General features: G+C 43.3%; 1 protein-coding gene across 1 annotated transcript in view; it reads right to left on the bottom strand.

Annotated features, from left to right (window-relative positions):
• The window catches only part of irs2b (insulin receptor substrate 2b), a 13,248-nt gene extending 3,453 nt beyond the window's left edge, over positions 1-9,795 (bottom strand). The window contains exon 1 of the mRNA XM_023415907.2: positions 6,022-9,795. Within this exon, the coding sequence (XP_023271675.1) occupies positions 6,022-9,382 (3,361 nt within the window). The 5' untranslated portion in view covers positions 9,383-9,795. The remainder of the gene's footprint in view (positions 1-6,021) is intronic.
• Between the last annotated feature and the right edge of the window lie 10,543 nt (positions 9,796-20,338).

Here is a 20,338-nt window from a genome sequence, read left to right as displayed (position 1 = left end):
AACACACTGTTCTCTCTCTTTGCCCTGTACATACTCGCTCTAAATGAAAATTTGATGTTAATCTCAAATATAAAGCTTTGTAAACACAACCCTTATTGATGATCACAGGGGGAAAAAACACATTGAAGAGATTTCCTCAGATGCCCAGGGATGCAAAAACCACAGAGTTCATTTGAAAATTAAAAAAGTGGATTTCACTCCTGTGGACACCTGGGCTGGCTGCGCTCTGTCTTTTCATTGCCATGGATGTCAAAGACAAGAGGAAAATAGAAACACTGGGGTGGGAAGTGGTGGAAAAACCACAGCAACAGAATCAACCTGACAGAGAGGAACGGGAATGCAGTGAGGTCATGGGACCCATGGACCATAACAATCTGAATGTGTGTGTGTGTGTGTGTGTGTGTGTGTGTGTGTGTGTGTGTGTGTTTCTGGAGGGGCTGGGCTAGTCAGTGGCCTGTAGAGACAGACACTTGGGTGAGAATGACAGAGATCTACCGGGAAGGAGAGCTGAATCACTAACAGCTCAGATTAGCAACCAGGTGTAGACACGAACATAAGCACTCGGAAAGATTATGATTATTGAATGAACAATGGTGCAAGTGGACAATATGGCGTATTGGGACTCGCCACGCACACTGCTATTCAAACACATGCTGATCGGAGAAAAGTGTGGGTGGGCGGGGAGAATTTGGTAGGGGGTGAGGGGTGTGGGCGGGGGGGTTAGTATTGAGAGAAAGGGACAGAGGTCCAGCAGGGGAATGAACCCAATGGCTCCTACCCACACCCACCCATCCCACCAACAACCCCTGTCCCACACACACACACACACACACACACACACACACACACACACACACACACACACACACACAGAGGCTCTGTTCATTATTTATTTAGTTCTCACAGGCTAAATTTAGCCCTGCTCCATTCACGGCTCGGACACACACGCAGGCATGCATTAGCAGCCTCCTCTCTAGTGCTTCACAGGCAGTGTAAACAAGGGCCCATGTCTGTTGATGCATCGCCTGCTTGAGTAGTTTCATGTTGTTGCACAGCAAAGTTAATGGGCGTGTAGGGGAACTGCTCCAACTGTATTTCTGAACAGCAACAGCAAGAAAGGAAGGGGATCACCAACTGTTTTTTTTTTTTGTTTTTTGGTCATTATATTTATGCTGGAAATGGAGCTTCTGCAAACAACAAAACTGATGTCAGGAGCAGTTTCCTCCTACAGATAGAGAGAGATATGCAGGCTCAGATATGCTCTGTTTACATTCCTGCCCTACCGGCTCCTCCCTGATCTACAGCAGTGCTCCACCAAACAAACACTGACTGACTCTTCACCTCTGATCTCCCACACCTCGGTCTGACCAACAACCACTGCTAACTTTGTTGTTATCCTGCTGTCGCATTATTACATATATTCCAGATAACACAGGTAATACATTCCCCAACTTACCTGTGTTTGTAAATCTTGTCTTATTCGACAATTAGTTAATCATTTGATCTAAAAAATGTCAGAAATGGTGAAAAAAACAATCATAGTTTCCCAAAGCTCCCGTTGATATATTCAATATATTGTTTTTTTGTGTTGTTTTTTGTTTGATAGACAGCTCTAAAAGCATCATAGGTAACAGACAAATGCTTTATAGCAGGTTATAAAACATGCTCAGATTTCACTTTTCATAAGACAAGTCAATGCAATATTACACCACTCCATTCCTCATAGTCAGTGCCTCATGTTATGCTTAACTATATAATCTAACCGCTATGGAGAAGTATTATACAGCAACGGGGTCCAAAGACTTCTTGGAGAAGAGTTTACGATGCGCTAGTCTGTTTATGAATGAATCAGCATATAACCACAAGACGTAACTTACTTGGTGTGTGTGTGTGTGTGTGTGTGTGTGTGTGTGTGTGTGTGTGCGTGTATATATGTATAAGTACTGTATTGCATGTGCACTCATGTCACACACAAAAGACGCTCTATGTCTTCCTCTCCCTCTAGAAAAACAAGCTACTCAACAATGTCTAATCCTGAAGTGAATGTAATCCTTCTTACCTCCAAGCTAAATTGAGGATACGCTAGGTTAACTTTGTTTTTATCTAGTGCTGGAACACCCCGCCCTACTTTGCTCAAAGAGTTATGTTTCACACAGCCAGGAGTGCTGCATATGTTTGTCTGTAGGGGACGTGATACAGGACAGGTGAGGACAGAGACTGTATGTGCACAATCTCACTGCATTCATGAGCTACGCTGTCCAAAAACATCAAACCTGGAAGACAAACATGTGAATACAGTTGCCCGTAGCATTAAAAGGGTTATAATTTAGCAGCTAGTTCCTGATTCTCAGATGTCAGACTTTCCCATCTTCTCGTGAACACACCGTAACAAAAGTCATTTCCAGGGCTGCAACTAATTATACAGTTAGGCATTTTTGCTTGGAATATGACTCAGAGGATAAATCAGTTACCAATATAGCTGCTGATAAATTGATTCATCATTGCAGCTTCAGATATTTCAAATCAATTGTTCAAAGCAGCTGGCTGTCTGTTATTGTGCTTGGCAGTGTGAGGTAAACCGAGCAGTGAGAGGAGTGAGAGTCTTGTTAGTGGCTCTAATCAGATATGATTATTTAATTGTTTAATGCAACGTTAGACAATCCTCTATGGCCTCTGGTGTGAAAAGCCAATCAGAGACACTCCACTGAGGTCAGATAACAACAGGAAGAGCACAAGGCTCCAATGCACCGGTGTGGTGAAGGAGAGTGTGTAAGGGGTGGTGGGGGGGAAGGAGGGGTTGAATCACATGATTTCTGAAAAACAGAAACCAATGCCTGGAGAGAAGGAGAGGAGAAACGGGGGGAGGAGGAGAGGCATAAGAGGAGGAGGAGGAGGGGGTTGAATATGGCTTCTTGAAACTGCTTTGCCACACCCCCACCTTCTCCCTGTTGTTGTTGTGGCAGATGGTGGCCAGTCATTAGCGAATTGTCACTCTCCTCTGAAGGGCCAGATAACCAGTGAGCACTGCTTGGCGGGGCAGGTGCAAAACCCCTGACCCACCCCCCCACGCCTCCGCCATCTGCTGATGGCTGTGTATATGTACGCATGCAGGACATGTAGACACACAGACAAAGTGGAAATGTGCGCGTGTGTGTCTGTTTGGGTGATGGTGGTGGTGGGGTGCAGTCTGGGCCCACAAATTGAGACTGTGAGTGAGTTTTCTCCTTTACAACGCCCCACCCCACCCCCCACCCACAAGGGATCTTTTTAGCCAAAGAGAGAAACATTAGATAACTGAGGGCAGAAGTGGGAAAAGAAGATGTCAGGAGGATGATAAATACATATTTACTCTAAAAGGAGGGCTAAGATGAGAGCAGCCAAAGAAAGGGAGTAAAAAAAGTTGCAAAAAATAGTACAAACACACACACATGCCCTTTTTCTGTATTTCTGGAAATGTCCTGATGGCGATATATCTCTCAAAGCCTCACACACACACACACACACACACACACACACACACACTACTAGTTCAAAGGTCAAGAAACTGACATTGTCGACCAGAAAGCGTGCACTGAAAGCTAAACAGCCCCCTCCTCCCCCTCTCCCCTGCATGTAATGTCAGGGCCAAAACCCAAACAACAACAGTGAAACCTCCCAAGTAACAGACTCGGGCACTCCTCCCAACCCTGCATAAACACGCAGGTAAGATATGCTTGCATATTTGCATGTTTGTCGAGCTGGGAAGTAGCATCTCTCCCTCTCACCCTCTACCTCACACCGCAATGCCAAATGAGGGCAGGTGATTTATTTCCCTAATGTACCTGTTTCAAGCAGACGTACTGCAGGGTATACAAACTATAGTTACCTCAGTGATAACAAGAGAATGTGGTAAAGCCTGACATTTTGTAGTAAACAAAACAGGTGTGCCCTCTCTCACACGAAAAGGGAAGTGTTTTATATTTTGATGTCAGAGTTGAGTGGTTCACTATTACGTACAAAGAAATTTGTTGGGACAGTCTTATATAACCCAGATACAGCAGCAAAGATCAGCTCTTACTGGAACAACACTGATTTCTATCCCTCTGTGTTTCTTTTCTTTCTGTCCTTCTTACTCCTCCTCTCCTCCCCCTCAATCTCTCCCTGCCTACAGCCAAAAGCTCAATTGTCTATTTTGTTGGACTTGAAAAACAAAACAAAGTCGTCCATCCACCCATCACCATTGTTCTTTCACCTCCCTCTTTTCTCCGCCTCTGCTTTCGCCGCCTCGGACCAATGTCTCCACTCAGGGTCAAAATTCAATATTTGGGTCCCGAGACATAAAAGTAACAGGACACAATGAACACAGTAATAGATGTGAGGGGCACATGTATGTGTAAGTGCCTGGTTTTTCATGTTCATACAAAACATCAGTGAACATCAGCTCCTGTGTAAAACTGTTTCATTGGCATGTTTTTATGAAGTTGCTCACAGTGAGAAAAAAAAAAGAGAATCCTCCCATCCCCCCTTTGAGTCCATCCCACCAGGTTAGAAAAACAAGTGAGCATTCACCTCTCCCAGCAACCTTTGCACACTGCCCACATTCCAGTCCTGAAACCCAGTACCTGACAACTGATAAACAACTGACTCACTTGTTTTTCTGGGGAACCCGATGACTTCCACCAAGCCTAACACTGGCTGTGCTCACAGCATGAGAGCCGACAGAGACAGAAACAAAGAGGGACAACTTGGTTGTGAAACCACAAACGGCAATTAAACTCTTCTATTTCACCATCAGGAACACTGACTCCTGACTCACGATGATCCTGACACAGTGTGTTTTCTTTTCAAACAATAGCAACTTCTGACATGCCCCTGCCAGGTCATCTACCTCGGTAAATAATCCCTTCCATTTAGAAAAGCATGAAAAGCCACTGATGCAACAGCGAATAAATGAGGTGAAAGGTAATATTTAGACAGCTAGTCACAAGGACTTCACAGCTAATTCACGCACATCATGTGCAGTGCTGCATGTGCCGCTGACTCAGTTTTCCAAGATACTGACGTGGTATTAATACATTTCTTAAAAAAGGGATCATTGAAGGGAAACTAGAGCAGACCATTCACACAGACACACAAGAGCAGCATCAAACCAGCCAGAATAAAATACAACTATAAGTGTGGCCATAATTTTCAAAATAAAACTATTTAAAAATAAGATGGTTGTAAAATAAAATCTAATTTAAATCCAGTGATTCCTGAATTGATATAGCTTTTGTTTCCCTCTAAACAGATGTATGGATACATTTCTGTTGTTTTGCATACTCCATTGCTTTTACTCAATTGTCGAATTTTAAGCTCTTATTTTTTGGCACGAACACGCTCATGTTCCGGTGCTGCTGCTCTGACAGATCTGTGCAGTTTCTAACACATCAAGGACCAAGCAGAGAGGTCCCTCCCAGCATACGCAGCTTTGATATTTGTCAATGTGTCATGGGTGTGACGAGAAAGTGACTAATTCATATGTATAATCTAACCATCACAGCCCAGAGGCAATGCTCAGGCTCTTCCCAAGGCTCCTGTAACGTGTGTTTGCAGACCGTAAATTGCTATTCTAACGCACGTGTATCTGTATGTCACCACTCTTAAAGAAAGAATGAACACTTTACATTTGATTAAATAACACTGTAGGTTGTTGTTTGTCGGTGGCGGTACCTCTACTTTGAACAGAAACTAAAAAATGTGAGAGTGTGATATTTAGCAGTCAGTGGGTTAAATCCACAGTCAGTTTTAAACACACAGGCTCTACTGCAGACACACCAATGAAGCCGTTTTCAGCATCTTCTCTTAAAGATAATCATCATTCTCAGCTCTGGAATGAAAATGTGCTCAGAACTACTGCTTTGCAATGAGTAGCCTATCTCTGCAGAGTAAACAGTGGCCCTGAGGCGGATCTCTCATGTACTCAAGCCCTGACAAAACTCCCTTCATGAATGAACACTGACTGGATGAATGAGTGTGTGTGACATGTAGGAAAACACTCACCTTTCACAGCAGCAGCAGTCTCCTTGAATCCCAGGCTGGCATAGGGGCTGGTGTTGAAACCATTCATGCCACCCTTGCAGCCACAGGCGGGCTTGAACCTCAAGAGTCCATCACAGCCCCCCAACCGGCATCCTCCAAAGTTTCCCTCCATCAAGTTTAAGGCAATGTAGTTAAGTCCATTCTGATAACCAGCTGACGTCTCCCTGCACATGGGGCTGTTGTTGCCATAGTCCTCTTCAGGTCCCTCAGAGCTGCGAACAGTGCGGGACACATTCTCCACAGAGGCGGAGCTGTGCCGTTTGGTGTCGTGGGCAAAGGATGGACACACGGGTGTGACAGTGGTGGTGGAGGAAAAAGTCTCAGAACTGTGCCGTCGGCGCCCTTGAGGATCCGCCTTGATCACTTTGGCTCCCCTGTTTGGATCCACGAGAGTGACAGATAACGAAGGACCCCCCATGAGAAAAGAGTGCTCTGGGACATGGGGCACCGTTTCCACAATGCTGCTTTCAAGGCTGAGTCTCTGGACACATGCGGTGGGGCTGGTGGGGGGGGAAGCAGCATCAGTGGTGCAGAGAGCAGGGAGCGGGGCAAGAGGACTGAAAGTCATCTCAGTGTAGTCATCCTTAACTGGAGCAGGCTGACACGTCAGGCTCACCTGCTGTTGGTGAGGATACTCCTCTACCATCCCCCTCTCCTCTGTCTTTCCCTCTTTGCTTTTTTCCCCTTCTTCCTCCTTGCCTTCCTGCATGCCTTGCTGGGTGCTGGCCAGAGGACAAGACAAGACTTCAGGTGTGTGGTTTAGGCACCCTGCAGTGGGGGAAACCCTAGCTTGGGTTGAGCCAAGTTGACCTGGAGAACTGACATCAACATTAGCATAGTCTGAGAGTGGCAGGGATCCTCTCTTTCCACATGTTAAACTCACAGAAGACTCAGAGCTCTCCGACACTGTGGATGCCTGTGGGTCGAGGGTAACACTACTAAAGTCTATGTTGATGTACTCTCCTGGGCTGCGTGGCTCTGCGGGAAGGGGGTGTTCGCTCATACATGGTAACGTTCTGAGGGATTCCAGAGCCAGGCGGGTAGGCCGACACACCCTACTCCGGTGTACCAGACCTCCATCTAACCGAGCCAGTCTGAGAGGAGATGGGGCAGAGGAGGTCACCGGAGAGCTGCTGGCCACCGAGTCTCGTGGAGAGACAGGACAATAGTTGGACTCTTCTTCTATCCGCTGTCTCTGTAAACTCATCACCACATACTGGTCTGTGTCTGTGGACCCGTTGCGCTGCAATGGGCCTTTAAGTGAGCGTGGTAGAGAGCTATAAAAATAAGGCTGTCTGTGATGTTGTTGGGGGTGGGGATCTCCTCCTGAGGGACTAAGGATGTAGTCAGGGGGTGTGAGAGACACTAGAGGGTCAACAGGAGACATATTCAGGTACTCTCCGTTGGTGAGCTTTCCATCTGTGCTCTCCACTGACATCTTGGTTCCGCACCACATGCGCATGTAGCCACTCTCCTCCAGAGAAACACTCCCGGGGGAGTCTGTGCGTGGGGCCAGCCCTGCTGAAGAGGAGTGCGAATGGGGGTTGATGATCTGCTTTGGAGCAGAAACACACATGGGGCTCATGGGCATGTAGGGGTCATCTTTAGACCCTGGCGTCTGAGGTGTCACACCTGGCATCATGGGCATATAACCACTGTCAGCTTGGACACTGTTAGATCCGATCTGGACATCCCTGTAATCCTCAGGATAGGTCCCTTTAGGGGAGGCAGTGTGGCACCTGCGAGAAGACTGGCTTCCGCTGGTGTACGTTGCCCTCATAAGAGTGTACTCATCCAGAGAGGCTGAAGATACTTGGGGAGGGGGCCTTTGCTGGCGGGGAGTGGTGAGGGAGTATGTGCGCTTTCGATATGCCTTGTCCAGGTCCGGTAACCGACGGTAACCATTCTGGTTCTGTCGCTCCATCACCATGTAGCCTTCAAGCTCACTGCTGTCCCGGGAGGGGGGGGTGTCAGCTTTGAGGGACTCGGGAGTGTTGCTACGGAGGGTGAGTGGCAGCCTGAGGTCCCGTGCATCTGCAGGACTAGAGCCATACTCCTCACATGATATAAAACCAGCATCACTGGGTGAGCCTGAGAAGGAGGCACTGCAGCTGGAGGGGCGAGGGGCACTGCTGTCTGGGCAGGAGGACAGACTCACTAGGCTAGGGGTGGCCATGGGTGGGGAGGGAGACAGGGGCATAGACATGGACTTACTGTGCTGGAGGGAAGAGGATTCAAATGTCCGACAAGGGCGAGCTGTGATGGTGTGAGATCTGCTCAGGAGGGTCCTGTGGACCCCCGGGCTAAGCGGGCTCCCAGTCACTGACATGGGGCGTGTCATGGTGCCATCGCCCTCGCTCGCCGTGCGTATTCGACAGGAAGAAAATTTGCTCACAGGAGAGGTCGCAGCCATGCTGTCAGTGCGCGACCGCCGGGGAAGCCCGGTCTGGCTGGGGGGGAGATTGTTCAGGTGCCTCCGTGTGGGCACAGAGATTGGGTTTGTCCCAGACGACTGGCTCTTGCTGCGCGGACGGAATTCCGACAGCTCCTTCATGGCTTTCATCGCCTCCAAGATAGTTTCGTGGATGTTTTGTGCCACCACAGAGTCATCAGCCTGCATCCATAACTCCCCGGGACCCGTGGCCGCAGAACGACCCACCTCAATGAAAAAGAAGCTGTCAGAGTGGCCGCACCTCCGGATATTCATCAGCTGTAAGATGACGGAGGCTACCTCGGAGTTCAACTTGACGAAGCTGATAGTCCGGCTGGAGAGACACAGTCTGTACACCCCGGTCAAATTTCTGCTCTGCCCCAGGCCTTTAGATTTCAGATTAACTTGCCATACCTCCTTGTAGACGGCGGTAACCGGCGTTATTACACCGTAGCTCGCCTCGTCGAAGCCAACCAGCGAGGACGCTGAGTTAGACGCCGAGCCATCATACACTTTCCCCTCTGCCATTAAATCCGTCAGAACCCGGTACCAGCTCTCCTGTTCCTGCTCGTTTTCTGCCGCTACGGCAAAATATTCGTCCTTGGTATAAAGAGCAATAAGATATTTGTGTTTTGCGTCCGCTCTCTTGTTGATATTGAGGCAGCAGTCGAGGGGAATAACTCTCTTCGCGGCCGATTTGTTTTTCCATTTCTTCTCGCTCTCGTAGTACTCCAGCCGCGCAGGGAACCCTTCGCTCGGCTCTTTCAAAACAAAAAAGCGCTTGTGTCCGTGTTTCTGCTTCTTTAGGTATCCGCATTTCTTGACAGCGTTGCTCGCGTTCGTATTGCTGGGTATTAACGACTGGTCTCCCGTGTTTGGCGGACTCGCCATTCTTGCGTCCTCTGCGATCAGACACAATGCTGCTTCCTTTCCTCGAGTTGCCGAATAGACGCCGCGCTTTATTTTAATCCTCTATTTCCAGAGCCGGCTGCGAGTTCGTTCGTCTTCTCCCACAGCTGAGCAATAAAAAACACATGTCTCCTGGTGTCCGGACTGAGGGGGGTGAAACAACATGTGACGGTCTACACATCCAGCTCTGGTTTAAAAAATAGAAGGGAAAGGAGAAGGGGAGGGGGTGGGGGGTTGAGAGAGAAAAAAATACACACACACCGATAGTGGGCGGTGCGCAGTCAGCTCATTGGGCCTATTGGTGGAAACGGGATGAATGCTGGAGTGAGATGGCTCAGTTCAAAGGAGAGAGAGAGAGAGAAGTAAAAGGCCCTCCTACTATCACTCTGCCCTCTTCCGACTCATTTGAGCGTAGTCAGTCAGCACTGTAGCTTTATTTATAGCAGCCGTGGTCCTATGATCCAACACTTGGCTACTGAGAAGATTTTTTTATCAGGATATGTATAGGCCCTGCAAACAAAATGTCCCTGACCTATAAAGCCCACATCTGCGTCATTTAAAGAGATGATTGAGATAGATTATAAAACACTAGAATGCACAGTGACCTGAATATACAGGCTAATCATATGCACAGAGTGATGGAGTAATTGGGAAGTTAACTGACTTCAAATTACAGTTAGCTAATGTTTTATTCTTATCACACTGATGTTTTCCACATCCCCTTGAATGTATTCCAACGTATTTCAACTGTAGAGGGAGTCATTCCAGTCTTTCTGGCGGACTGGTAAACAAGCATCAGCCAGTCGAGACTGCAGCTTTGTCACAGGAATTTAATATTCCCTCTGCGTCACCCAACCAGTGTACATTCACGGTTTCAGTGGGGTTTTCTATCCCCTCTTCCTACTTCTTCCTTCTTCTTCTCCAGTCTTCAGTAGAAGCACAAGTGTTCACGATAAATGCACAACAATTTGGGAAGAGCAGATATAGAGCTGTGTGCTTTATTGCATAACGCGGTCCTGCCTTATTCATGTTTGCCTGGAGCTTCCAGCACAGCCGAGCTGCTCAGTTTTAGCCCGTTTCCGGCTGCTTTATCTGAGTATTTGTGCTCACACACAGAATCAGAGTGTGACGGCGCGACAGATTTAAAGGGATAATAACGTATGTCCAAAATGTTTAAAGTTACAGTAGCTTAAAGCCTAACCGACGGGAAGAAAAACAAAAAAAAAACAGACCTCACTCTGTCAGAGAAACAGAGGAATGACCCATATATGGTTGTGATCGTGATGACGCAAAAAAAAATTCTCCTGATCTTGATGCGTCAATGCTGGTAATGTGCGTAATGATGAAATGCGGGAGCCAGATGGGTACTGCGAGTGAGGCGGTGATGAGAGTGTGCTGCCGACAGCCAATCGCCTGTCTTTGACTTCGCTCACCTCATTGTGCTCAGCAGAGGCTGTAGATACAGTGTGTATGCTGTTTTATGCGATGTAGGTCAAATGTAGACGCAGCAAACAGCCATAGAAATCACACTTAGGCTATAGTTATGATCTGTAATAAGTGTGGATGGATCTACATTCCCATTGCCACTCAAAGTACATTATCTGTCACACGTCCCATGATGGTGAAAACTACCCCCACCTTATTCACACACATCCAACACCCCCCACCTTATAGACCCTCCTTCAGATCCCACAGTGCTGGCTCAGCACCAAACCACCCTGTCTTCAGGGTCAATAACAATGTCCTTTGCAGGTCAATTATGCCACCAGAGGCAATGATTTGACTACTGCCACCACAGAAGAAGAATCAAATCCAGCAACAACCTCTTATTATCCCTTCCTGTTGTGATGCATATTTTTCATGTTTTGAGCTGTGTGTTTACCTCTGCCTTATTGCTTTAAGTTCCATGAATGCATATTGATATAAATAGATGTAGAAAATATGGCTGCCTAAACCTGCCATGCTCGGATATCTCCCTGTAGGATAAGGAGTGTTCCCTCTCTGTTTATATTAGGTTTCCTAGCCTACATGACAGACACAGGCTTGGATCTGAACTTTCACACCCTCTGATAACAAACAACTACTGCAGGTTGACTGTATTGTGAACGTGTTGCTTTAAGTAAGTAACATTTACCGTATCTACTGTTGCTTAAACCTCTGATAAACAGTGAATGGACTGTCCCTGTCGGAAGCATTTCAAGTCCATGACAACCTGCCTTGTATAATAGCTTGACCTGACACTGGAAAGATAAACAGAAACTGAGTGGGGGTAGTGTGAAGTGAAAGCAAGGGCAGAGGGAGTGACTCTTTCTTTTTGCCTAACCCATGAAGCATGAGAAATGCAAATCAGCTGTCTATAAAATACCAATAAGGTGGGTGAATGTCCCATAAAGTGTGCTGCTTGCAGACCCAATCTGTTTGTGTCTGTGATATGTCCTTGCCCTTTTCTTAGGTAACTACATGAATATTTATCACCCTGCAATTTACACAGCATGGTGCATTAATTTACAAGTTAATTAAAGGACCAGCCAAACCTGATTTACAAGACTTTAAATGGGCCCCCTCATCCTCTCCTGTTATGAACCCTTTAGGCCTTATAGGTTCATTTATTTAAAGATGGATAGGAGTGTGACTTTAAGGGCGCATCCTGTCAAAGCAGGTAGCTCTTTCTCACTCTCTCTATTTTTTTCCTTCGTACAAGAGATATTCATGCTAGAATTTAAATTGTGAGAAAACAATCAAGACGGGTTAAACAAACAAAGTATAATAGATTGTCTAAATTCACCAGAAGCCTGTAGCTTTGGGGACCTAATCTCATTTAGGTTCCTCAGGCTGGCCTACAAATACAAACAACCTCGGCTGCCCCATTTGCTGAGTCACAAGCACATAATGTCTTAGTCACCCACTGCACTGTCACTGTGTGCAACGATTAGTTTCATAAGCTTTCATAAAGCAGATTAGAAAAGCTGATCTGATGAGATAAGATTAAGGACAAGCGGGAGGGAGGGGGGCAAAGATTATGGGCTCAGTCATACTCCACTCACTGCCACATAAGGCCCCATCAAATGAACAGCACAAACATGTATTGTTGGCATCCAAACATCGCACACACTCCTCGTCCATTTTCTGCCTCATCTCATTAGTCAAAGACAAAACAGATTATAGCCGAAGCCTGGGGTGTCTGATTCACACTGTTGTGGCAGTGCGTTGATGTTTTTGTTATTTAGTGTCTTGAGTGGGATATTTTTATGTATTCGTCAGAGCAGTTGTGTCAGCGAGAGAATTGGAAAGGCTAACCTTTGTTCAGTGTTGGATAACTTAGTCATCACTTGACCTCAGTGTTCTGTTGAGGAGCCTGGACACAACAGGAAACCTCTTTAACAGCCTAAAAACATACTCAACACTGTTTCATCATCTTAGTCATTTTTTGATATTGTTTATAGACTTGCTTTTGAACTGATGACATTTCTGACGTCTGTTAGAGAAAATGACAGAGACAAAGATGACAGAGACTCTAACTGTAAAACATGGATATATAGGATTGATTTTCATATTTCATCTCACTTTTTATGTCACCTCCCAAATCCTAAATAAGTCTAAATATTTTTTTTATGGATTGTTTGGTTTTAGGTGTCTAACAGAGAGTAACTAATTTTTTTAATTTTTGGGGTTGTTATAACTGACCCCAAAAAATAAGTATGTCACTATGTAGGATAGTATATTGTACATTGCTTTATCAACGCATGTATTTTAGCAAATAAAATGAATAGATATTAGTGTATATCTATATATAGCCCTTTTAACATATAAAACATTTCCTCATTTCGAAATAATAACAACATACTATTGGGTTTTAATGTCAGACTAAAAGGCACATAATAGAAAACATTTAAGGGTTTTCTTTGCATTAATATGAGGAAGCAGTATGGGTCGCCATTTAGGCTTGCCTTATTTAATTCATTCTTTTTCTTTGAACATCGAAACATTGTTCTCTACTAACCCTGTAATTTCTAAAACCTGATATTGTAACCAGTTAATGATAATGAAAGCTGTTTTCTGTGCTCTTGAGCACATACAATATAGATCGCTCTGTTCAAACTGGTGTTGTCACCCATAATTGACTCGATCCCCTGATCAATACAGCAGAGGCGAAATTGAAATTTCTCTCCTGGTTAATTTTTGTGCTGATTGATCATAGACGGGCTGACCCGGAGGAAAGGCAGCGTGTGCTGATGGAGATCCTTGTGTTATTGGACATTACTGCCCGCATCTGTATTGAGCCACAGCACAAGTGATTACAGTTTTGATTACTTCAGTTAACCAAGTCATTGGCATGGACTTAATATATTTTTGATTAATCTGCAGGTCGGTTGTGTAGAATGGGACCATGAAGTCAATTATAGGCTAGTGGTTGTATTCAATGTCCCACTTACATTGTGAAATGATGGTTTTGCACATTTGCTGAAGAAATGTGGAGCTGCAGAGACGTTTACTTTTTATACCTTGGACGTTTTATCGAGACCTTTCTGTACTGTGAACATTTCACTGTTGATGCTGATCCCTGGCTTATCTTCTCATAATATCACCTCTTTTTGAGACTCTGTTCTACAGTCACTCAGATTGACTTGGGTTTTCTAATTTCACAGGTCACTGAGACAGATATTTATTTAATATGCTCATTAGAAGGGACAGGAGACATATCAGTCAGACACAGCCGTAGCATGCTTATGTGGCCAGAAGAGAAACCAAGGCTGAAGACATGCACGGACAACGTATTTATTCATGAGCATGTTTTCCCCCAACAAATTACTCTCCAGGCCACATAGAGAGATATAACAACAGCCAGCCACCTGAAATTTTAGCTCTCTGTAGCTTTGATTAAGCAGATATGAATGCATATTATATTCAGGCTCCATAATGCCATCATCAGTCATTTCTCATAATTATCCGTTATCTGGAGTCACATGGTTTGATATAAATGACAATGATACATGAGCCCCCTCCCTGCCTCAGTCAGAACAGGGGGGAACCCATGACTGTCACAGAAAGAGTGCAGAGAAATGACTCAAGTGTGTCTCTTTTCACACAGAATAAATGTACGGTCCACTTTTAAACAGCAGCTGTTTTGTTCAGTATCAAAGGCAGATCACAGGAGTCGAGACATTTTCCTTGAAAAACCTGAGACTGGTGATAGATACCAGCTTGCTTTTTGTTTTTTGCTCATTGAAGCATAAATGACAAATCAGTTTGTAGATGTTGTTTTCTTTAGAGGCACTCACACAGTCCAAACATGGATAAGTGGAAGGAAGATTAAAGGAATGTAGGTGGCATGTGCAGTATTCAAAACAAAGCTGGAGGAGTGTAGGAGTGTGTAGGAAGTTACCCATTCATTGCTTGTGTGTGTGTGTGTGTGCGCGCGTGCGTGCGTGCGTGTGTAGTTTAAGCATGCATTGATTTTTGCTGTGACTCAACTGACACGCTGATCTTATATTCTTCTTCTCTCCTCCAAAAACCACACATTCTGTCGTTCTCTTGTTCTCTGTCTCTCACACAAACCAGTTCACACACTCATACAACACACACACACTCACGCACAATGCAGTAGTACTCATCACTGTTTTGAGTGTCTGGCAATGATAGTAAGCCAAAATTATTCCACAGGAGGGTAAATGAGGTAACTGTGAACAATGTAGATATTAGTCCCTTTAAAGAACCACATTTTTTTCAATACGTCTGGCAATTCCTTGTTTCTCCTATACATTGCCATGTTTCTCAATACTGTAAACAGCACAACTGAGTGGACGTGCCCACCACAGATGAACAAATTCTATAACATTAATTGCAGCAAAAAAAAAAGCACTGTAAGGAATACAGCCTTTGTTCAGGGGAGACCTGAATACATCAAAATTTGTAACTGAAAAACAATAATATTAAAACAGTTAAAACAGTGAGATATATGAAAAGCAAAAGAATAAAATTAAATTTTAAAAAAAAGGTTAGAGGAAAGATCTGAATACAGGTGTGACTTTAATGTACACAGCAACAGCTATGGAGGCCCCCGTTTGATGCTGTTTAATAGGTGGAATTTAATAGGTACAAATTTTAGAAGAAAAATACAAAAGCACTTTTGCACTCATATTATGAAAGCAGACCTTGAATAAATATTTTGTAAATCTTTTTTCAAATTGACTAGAAATGGTGTGCTACACTTGGTCTGCACAGTCCAACAGTCAACTGTTGGTAAGGCTGGTGTGTGTGTGTGTGTGTGTGTGTGTGTGTGTGTGTGTGTGTGTGTGGTACTAATTCTAATGATGAGAGAAAAGACAGCAAGAGAGGTCACAAAGTTAAATTATGCATGTAGTATAATTAGCCAATCAAGTGTTTAAATTAGATGTTGATGACTCCTTGCCACAAATGTGAAGATGACACTCCCTCCGGTCAAAGTGGGTTTTCCCCAGCAAAATGAAAATCACACTGACAAACATGTTAATTTCCACTCACAAAAACGCCTTATTTATTAAGATTCGAAGCGTACAGTATTGTTGTTTGTGTGTTTATCTGAAATTCTTACAGAAATTAGCCCTTGAATTTATTTGTTTGCTAATGATGCAATTAGTAGGTTATTACCTTGTCCTATCTATGTTTTTAATTACATCCTCATTACATCCTGTAATCTAATTGTACTGTATACGCCCATTAATTGTGAACTCTTTCACCAATGGCCCCATTAATGTTGTACTGGTACATGCTACAAAATGCATGGGGCAATGGGGGTGGCCCGTTGCTACAATTAGCCTCGTGAATTATCATCACAGTCATATTTCCATTATTGCAATCCTGGTGTAGTTACAGAGGTGAAATGTGATCATAATGTATTTTTTATCTCTTAATTTCTTTTTTATTATCAGCTATAATCTACTTTATTTTCTCATTCATCAGCATTGTATTCATAATGGCAACATTCTGAACAAAGGTGGAAACTTACTGGCTGGCAATACAGTTATTTTCATTCTTATTTCAATCATTCTTGTTTTGTAAATGTCATTAGTCAGGGTAGGTAAACTTCAAATAACAAATAATTTGTTAAATGCCCCTCACATATACACAGAACAGTGCCATAATCACATTTATTTGAAGTGCCACATGCTACGAGTTCAGCATGATGTCTAATAAATTGGACGCTGATAGGGGTTGTAATGAAAATCTATATGGAGACAGGGACACACATGAACGAATGTGTGCACACTCACACATACACAAACACACACACACACAAAGTCACGTACACACATGCAGATATGCGTGCACACCGGCTCTGCTAATGAAAGAATCAGTCATAATAGCATATCCTAGACACACTTACATACATATATACATTCATCCAACACTCCAGAGAGTGCTTTCAAGCAAATCATTTGAAAAACGAGAATATTTGCTTTTATGTATCATTAGAATTATTGATATAAGCCCACCCTCTGTTGGCTGTGTGCAATTAAAGTGGAAGTGATAGGTAATATGTATGATCACTGGCTGCACACGCACACACACACACACACACACACACACACACACACACACACACACACACACACACACACACGGCTGCACCATCACATGAATATGTAATGCAGTCTACATTGAAAATTAGAAAGATGGAGTTTTATATCATTCTACCCTCTTCTCCCTCATATTTCTCACTTTCAACCCCCCACTCCCCAATCTCCTCTCTTCCCTCCTCTACTGCTCAGAGGCCTGCACCTCTTAAATATTTAACATTTCAGAATGATCTGCATCCATCTTCCTCTTTTACAGTGGATCACACAGCTCTGCTTGGACCCAGACTCGCTTTTTGTAGGTTAACTTCACACAGTAGCATACAGTATTTCTCTCAACATGTTTGAGCTGGTTGCGGGTAGAGATTACAGAAGATCACATGTGTATTGTATAGTAGGGTAAAATATTCTGTCTGCCTGCACATTCATCAGTCAGAGGCTGGCTGTGTGGGTAGTGGCTAGAGGAGTAATAGAGTGGTTTTGGCAACGACAGGGTTGGGAGGATGTGAGGAGGTGGACTGATTGCCAGAGAACACAGGAAATATCCTCCTCAGGCAATGGACACCCCCTGTGGGACAGACAACTACGATTGTCTGCATCCTGAATCACAAATATTGGTACAAAACATCAATACCCACTAAGCGATTGTCAACTTTAGCAAAATGTCCATTTAAGGATTGTGGACAAATGTGATCATCTTTCATTCCTTAAAAACTGAGGAATCAGACCCAAAACTTCAAGCCAATATATTCAATTATTAAATGTTTTTAGCTCAATGCATCAAAGTCTGAATGAATCCACCCAGAGACTGAAATAGAAAAGATGAGAACAACAATTTATTTGTTTTGCAAACAAGTATTGTCTGTGTAGCTCAACCCTGATGTAGCTTATAGTTTAAGTGTATAGCTACGCTACTGTGAGGCTAAGCACAACATGCTTTGAACTAAATGCTAACATCAGCATGCTAACATGCTCACAATATCACATGCTAATGTTTACCATGTTCAGCGCCTTAGTTTGGTGTTAGCATGCCAACATTTGCTAATTTGCACTAAACACAAAGCTCATTTGAGACATATGAATTTTTATGTATGTGCAAAACCAAATTATTGACAAAGTATTAGGAAATTTTGACCACATGATAGCACTAGATGAAAATTCTTAGAATCACCAAAGCTATTACAATTCATCCCTAAGGATAACTTGAATGTCTATTACAAGAGCTATATCACTCAATATCACAAATGTCAACCTTATTGTAAGAGGACAAGTGAGAGATCAAAGTCAGTGTAATTCATCCTCTGGGGATCATGAATGTACAAAATTTGGTGCCAGTTCATTCAAGTAAGTGCTGAGATATGTCACTAGATAAGTGAAAATTTTGACCTGCTGGTGGTGATATATTAACAAGACTAGGTCAAAACCCAGTAAGCCTATATTACTGGATCACATCCTCAGCTATTTGCATTTTGCCAGCCAGTGTCAGACAGTCTCAGCCCTCTGTTTCCTACTCTTGACATTCACATAAGCCACTCTAACAAGAACAAGTAGTGACATAGTGACCGAAATGTAGCCCATTAAGACTCCTGGTTATCAGCAGTCACTAAGAGTAGCAGTAATAGAGTGACTAGCAGACATGAATACATAAACTTAGTTCAGTTAATAAATTCATTTAAGTGCAGAAGTGCATACGCTCAGTGCCTAATAGTTACTCGGTGAACCGAGTCATAAACTCAGTATATAAACTGAGCACCTGAGTGCATAAACAACACCATAGTAGCAGCTCTTCTATCAACACAAAATAAAATAAAATAAACAAAACCACATACAGCCAGTTCCAATATGAAAAATTTGGTACATTAATATCAATTGAAATGGTTCAGTATATCACAATATCTCATTATACTCACAACAAGGGCGTAGGGGTTTGGGCTTAACATTGGTAGGGACACAGGAACTCCCTCAAAACAACAAAATCAACACAATGGTTTATTAACATATGATCTGTATTAACATTTAAATACAAACTACACAGTAACCAATAAAGGATTAAAAGTAAACTTTAGGAAATAACTTGTTTTTATTCATTAGGCCTGCCAGTGTTGCAGTTCCTTCCTCCCCCCTTGATTTCATATTTACAACTGGTGACATTAGGTAAATAGCAGGTTTTCATTTTAAATAAATCTATTACCGACGGTCTGGATGGCTCTTTTATGCCTTATTATACTATGCTTTTATGACTTACTAAACTGACTTTTTATGCCTTACGTCATATTACAGTGAGGCATAAAAACTCATAATATAGTAAAGGCGTAAAAAATGTCAGTCATACATAGTCATACCCTGTAAAAGAAAAGCAAATGCAAAACAATTACTCACATGTGAAAAACAAACGACTTGTCTACTAAACAACCAAAGAATTAAAGAACAAACAAGGAACAAAACAACCCAGCTGACTAAACAAATGAGACCAATAAAGCAAAATAAACCATAAAGGTCAAACAAAGTATGTAGAACTAAGGCAAAACAACAGCAGGTGAACCTTAAAAGAAAGAAACAGAATTAGTTGGGTCACCATGCTGTATTAAGTTATTTAAAAAATAAAAAATAAAAAAAAGGGGCCGTACTGGTCACCTCTGGCATGGGTCATGAATGACCACTATGGATGAACAGGTCTACAAAACGGAGGCAGTACAGATAAGTGGCAAAATGACTGACTGGTGGGTGTAAAAGGATGTTATTATTTTTGGGTTTTTTTTAACCTCTTACCTGCAGCCAATGGTACCAGCCACAATTGACAGGAACCAGCAAGAGACTCCACAGAAGCCAGCAGGTGCCCTTCATAACCTGTCCCTGATGAGAGGGTTGGCTGGGGGAGGAGTCATCCCAGGGCTGTGTTCACAAGCCCTACACTACCTGAAAGCATGCATCAGTTCATATAGAGGCATAAAAAACATCATAGTATAGTAAGGCATAAACGGACAAAAAATCAGGGGATTCAAAGGATTCATCTTCATGTCACAACTGATATCAAGTGGGGTTTCAATTAATCCATCCAATAGTTGCAATATCATGGTCTGGACCAAAGTGGTGCATTGGTATAAAAAAAAAAACACATCAGTCAGGCACATCATTACACAGAATATGTTGTCTTGTTACAATGAACATGGGTTCTGTCATATATTTTGAGTTCAATTTGATTACATTTTTTTCCTTTTTAAACATACATTCTGCAGTGTGGTGAGCAGGATCAGTCAACAGAGAAGCAATAAGGTCTCGATCATTTACTCAATAATTAATCCTCGGTTTAATTTAGATGACTACAACTGATTGAGACAGGGCTTAATTGTGCATACATTAAGCACAATTCCAGATATCAGATATA

Source organism: Seriola lalandi, unplaced genomic scaffold (assembly GCF_002814215.2).
Source record: "Seriola lalandi dorsalis isolate HSWRI2012SDOR001 ecotype SW California unplaced genomic scaffold, Sedor1 jcf7180002054559, whole genome shotgun sequence".
Lineage (NCBI taxonomy): Eukaryota > Metazoa > Chordata > Actinopteri > Carangiformes > Carangidae > Seriola > Seriola lalandi.
Note: the sequence above shows the minus strand (reverse complement) of the source record. Positions and strands in the feature narration are given on the sequence as shown.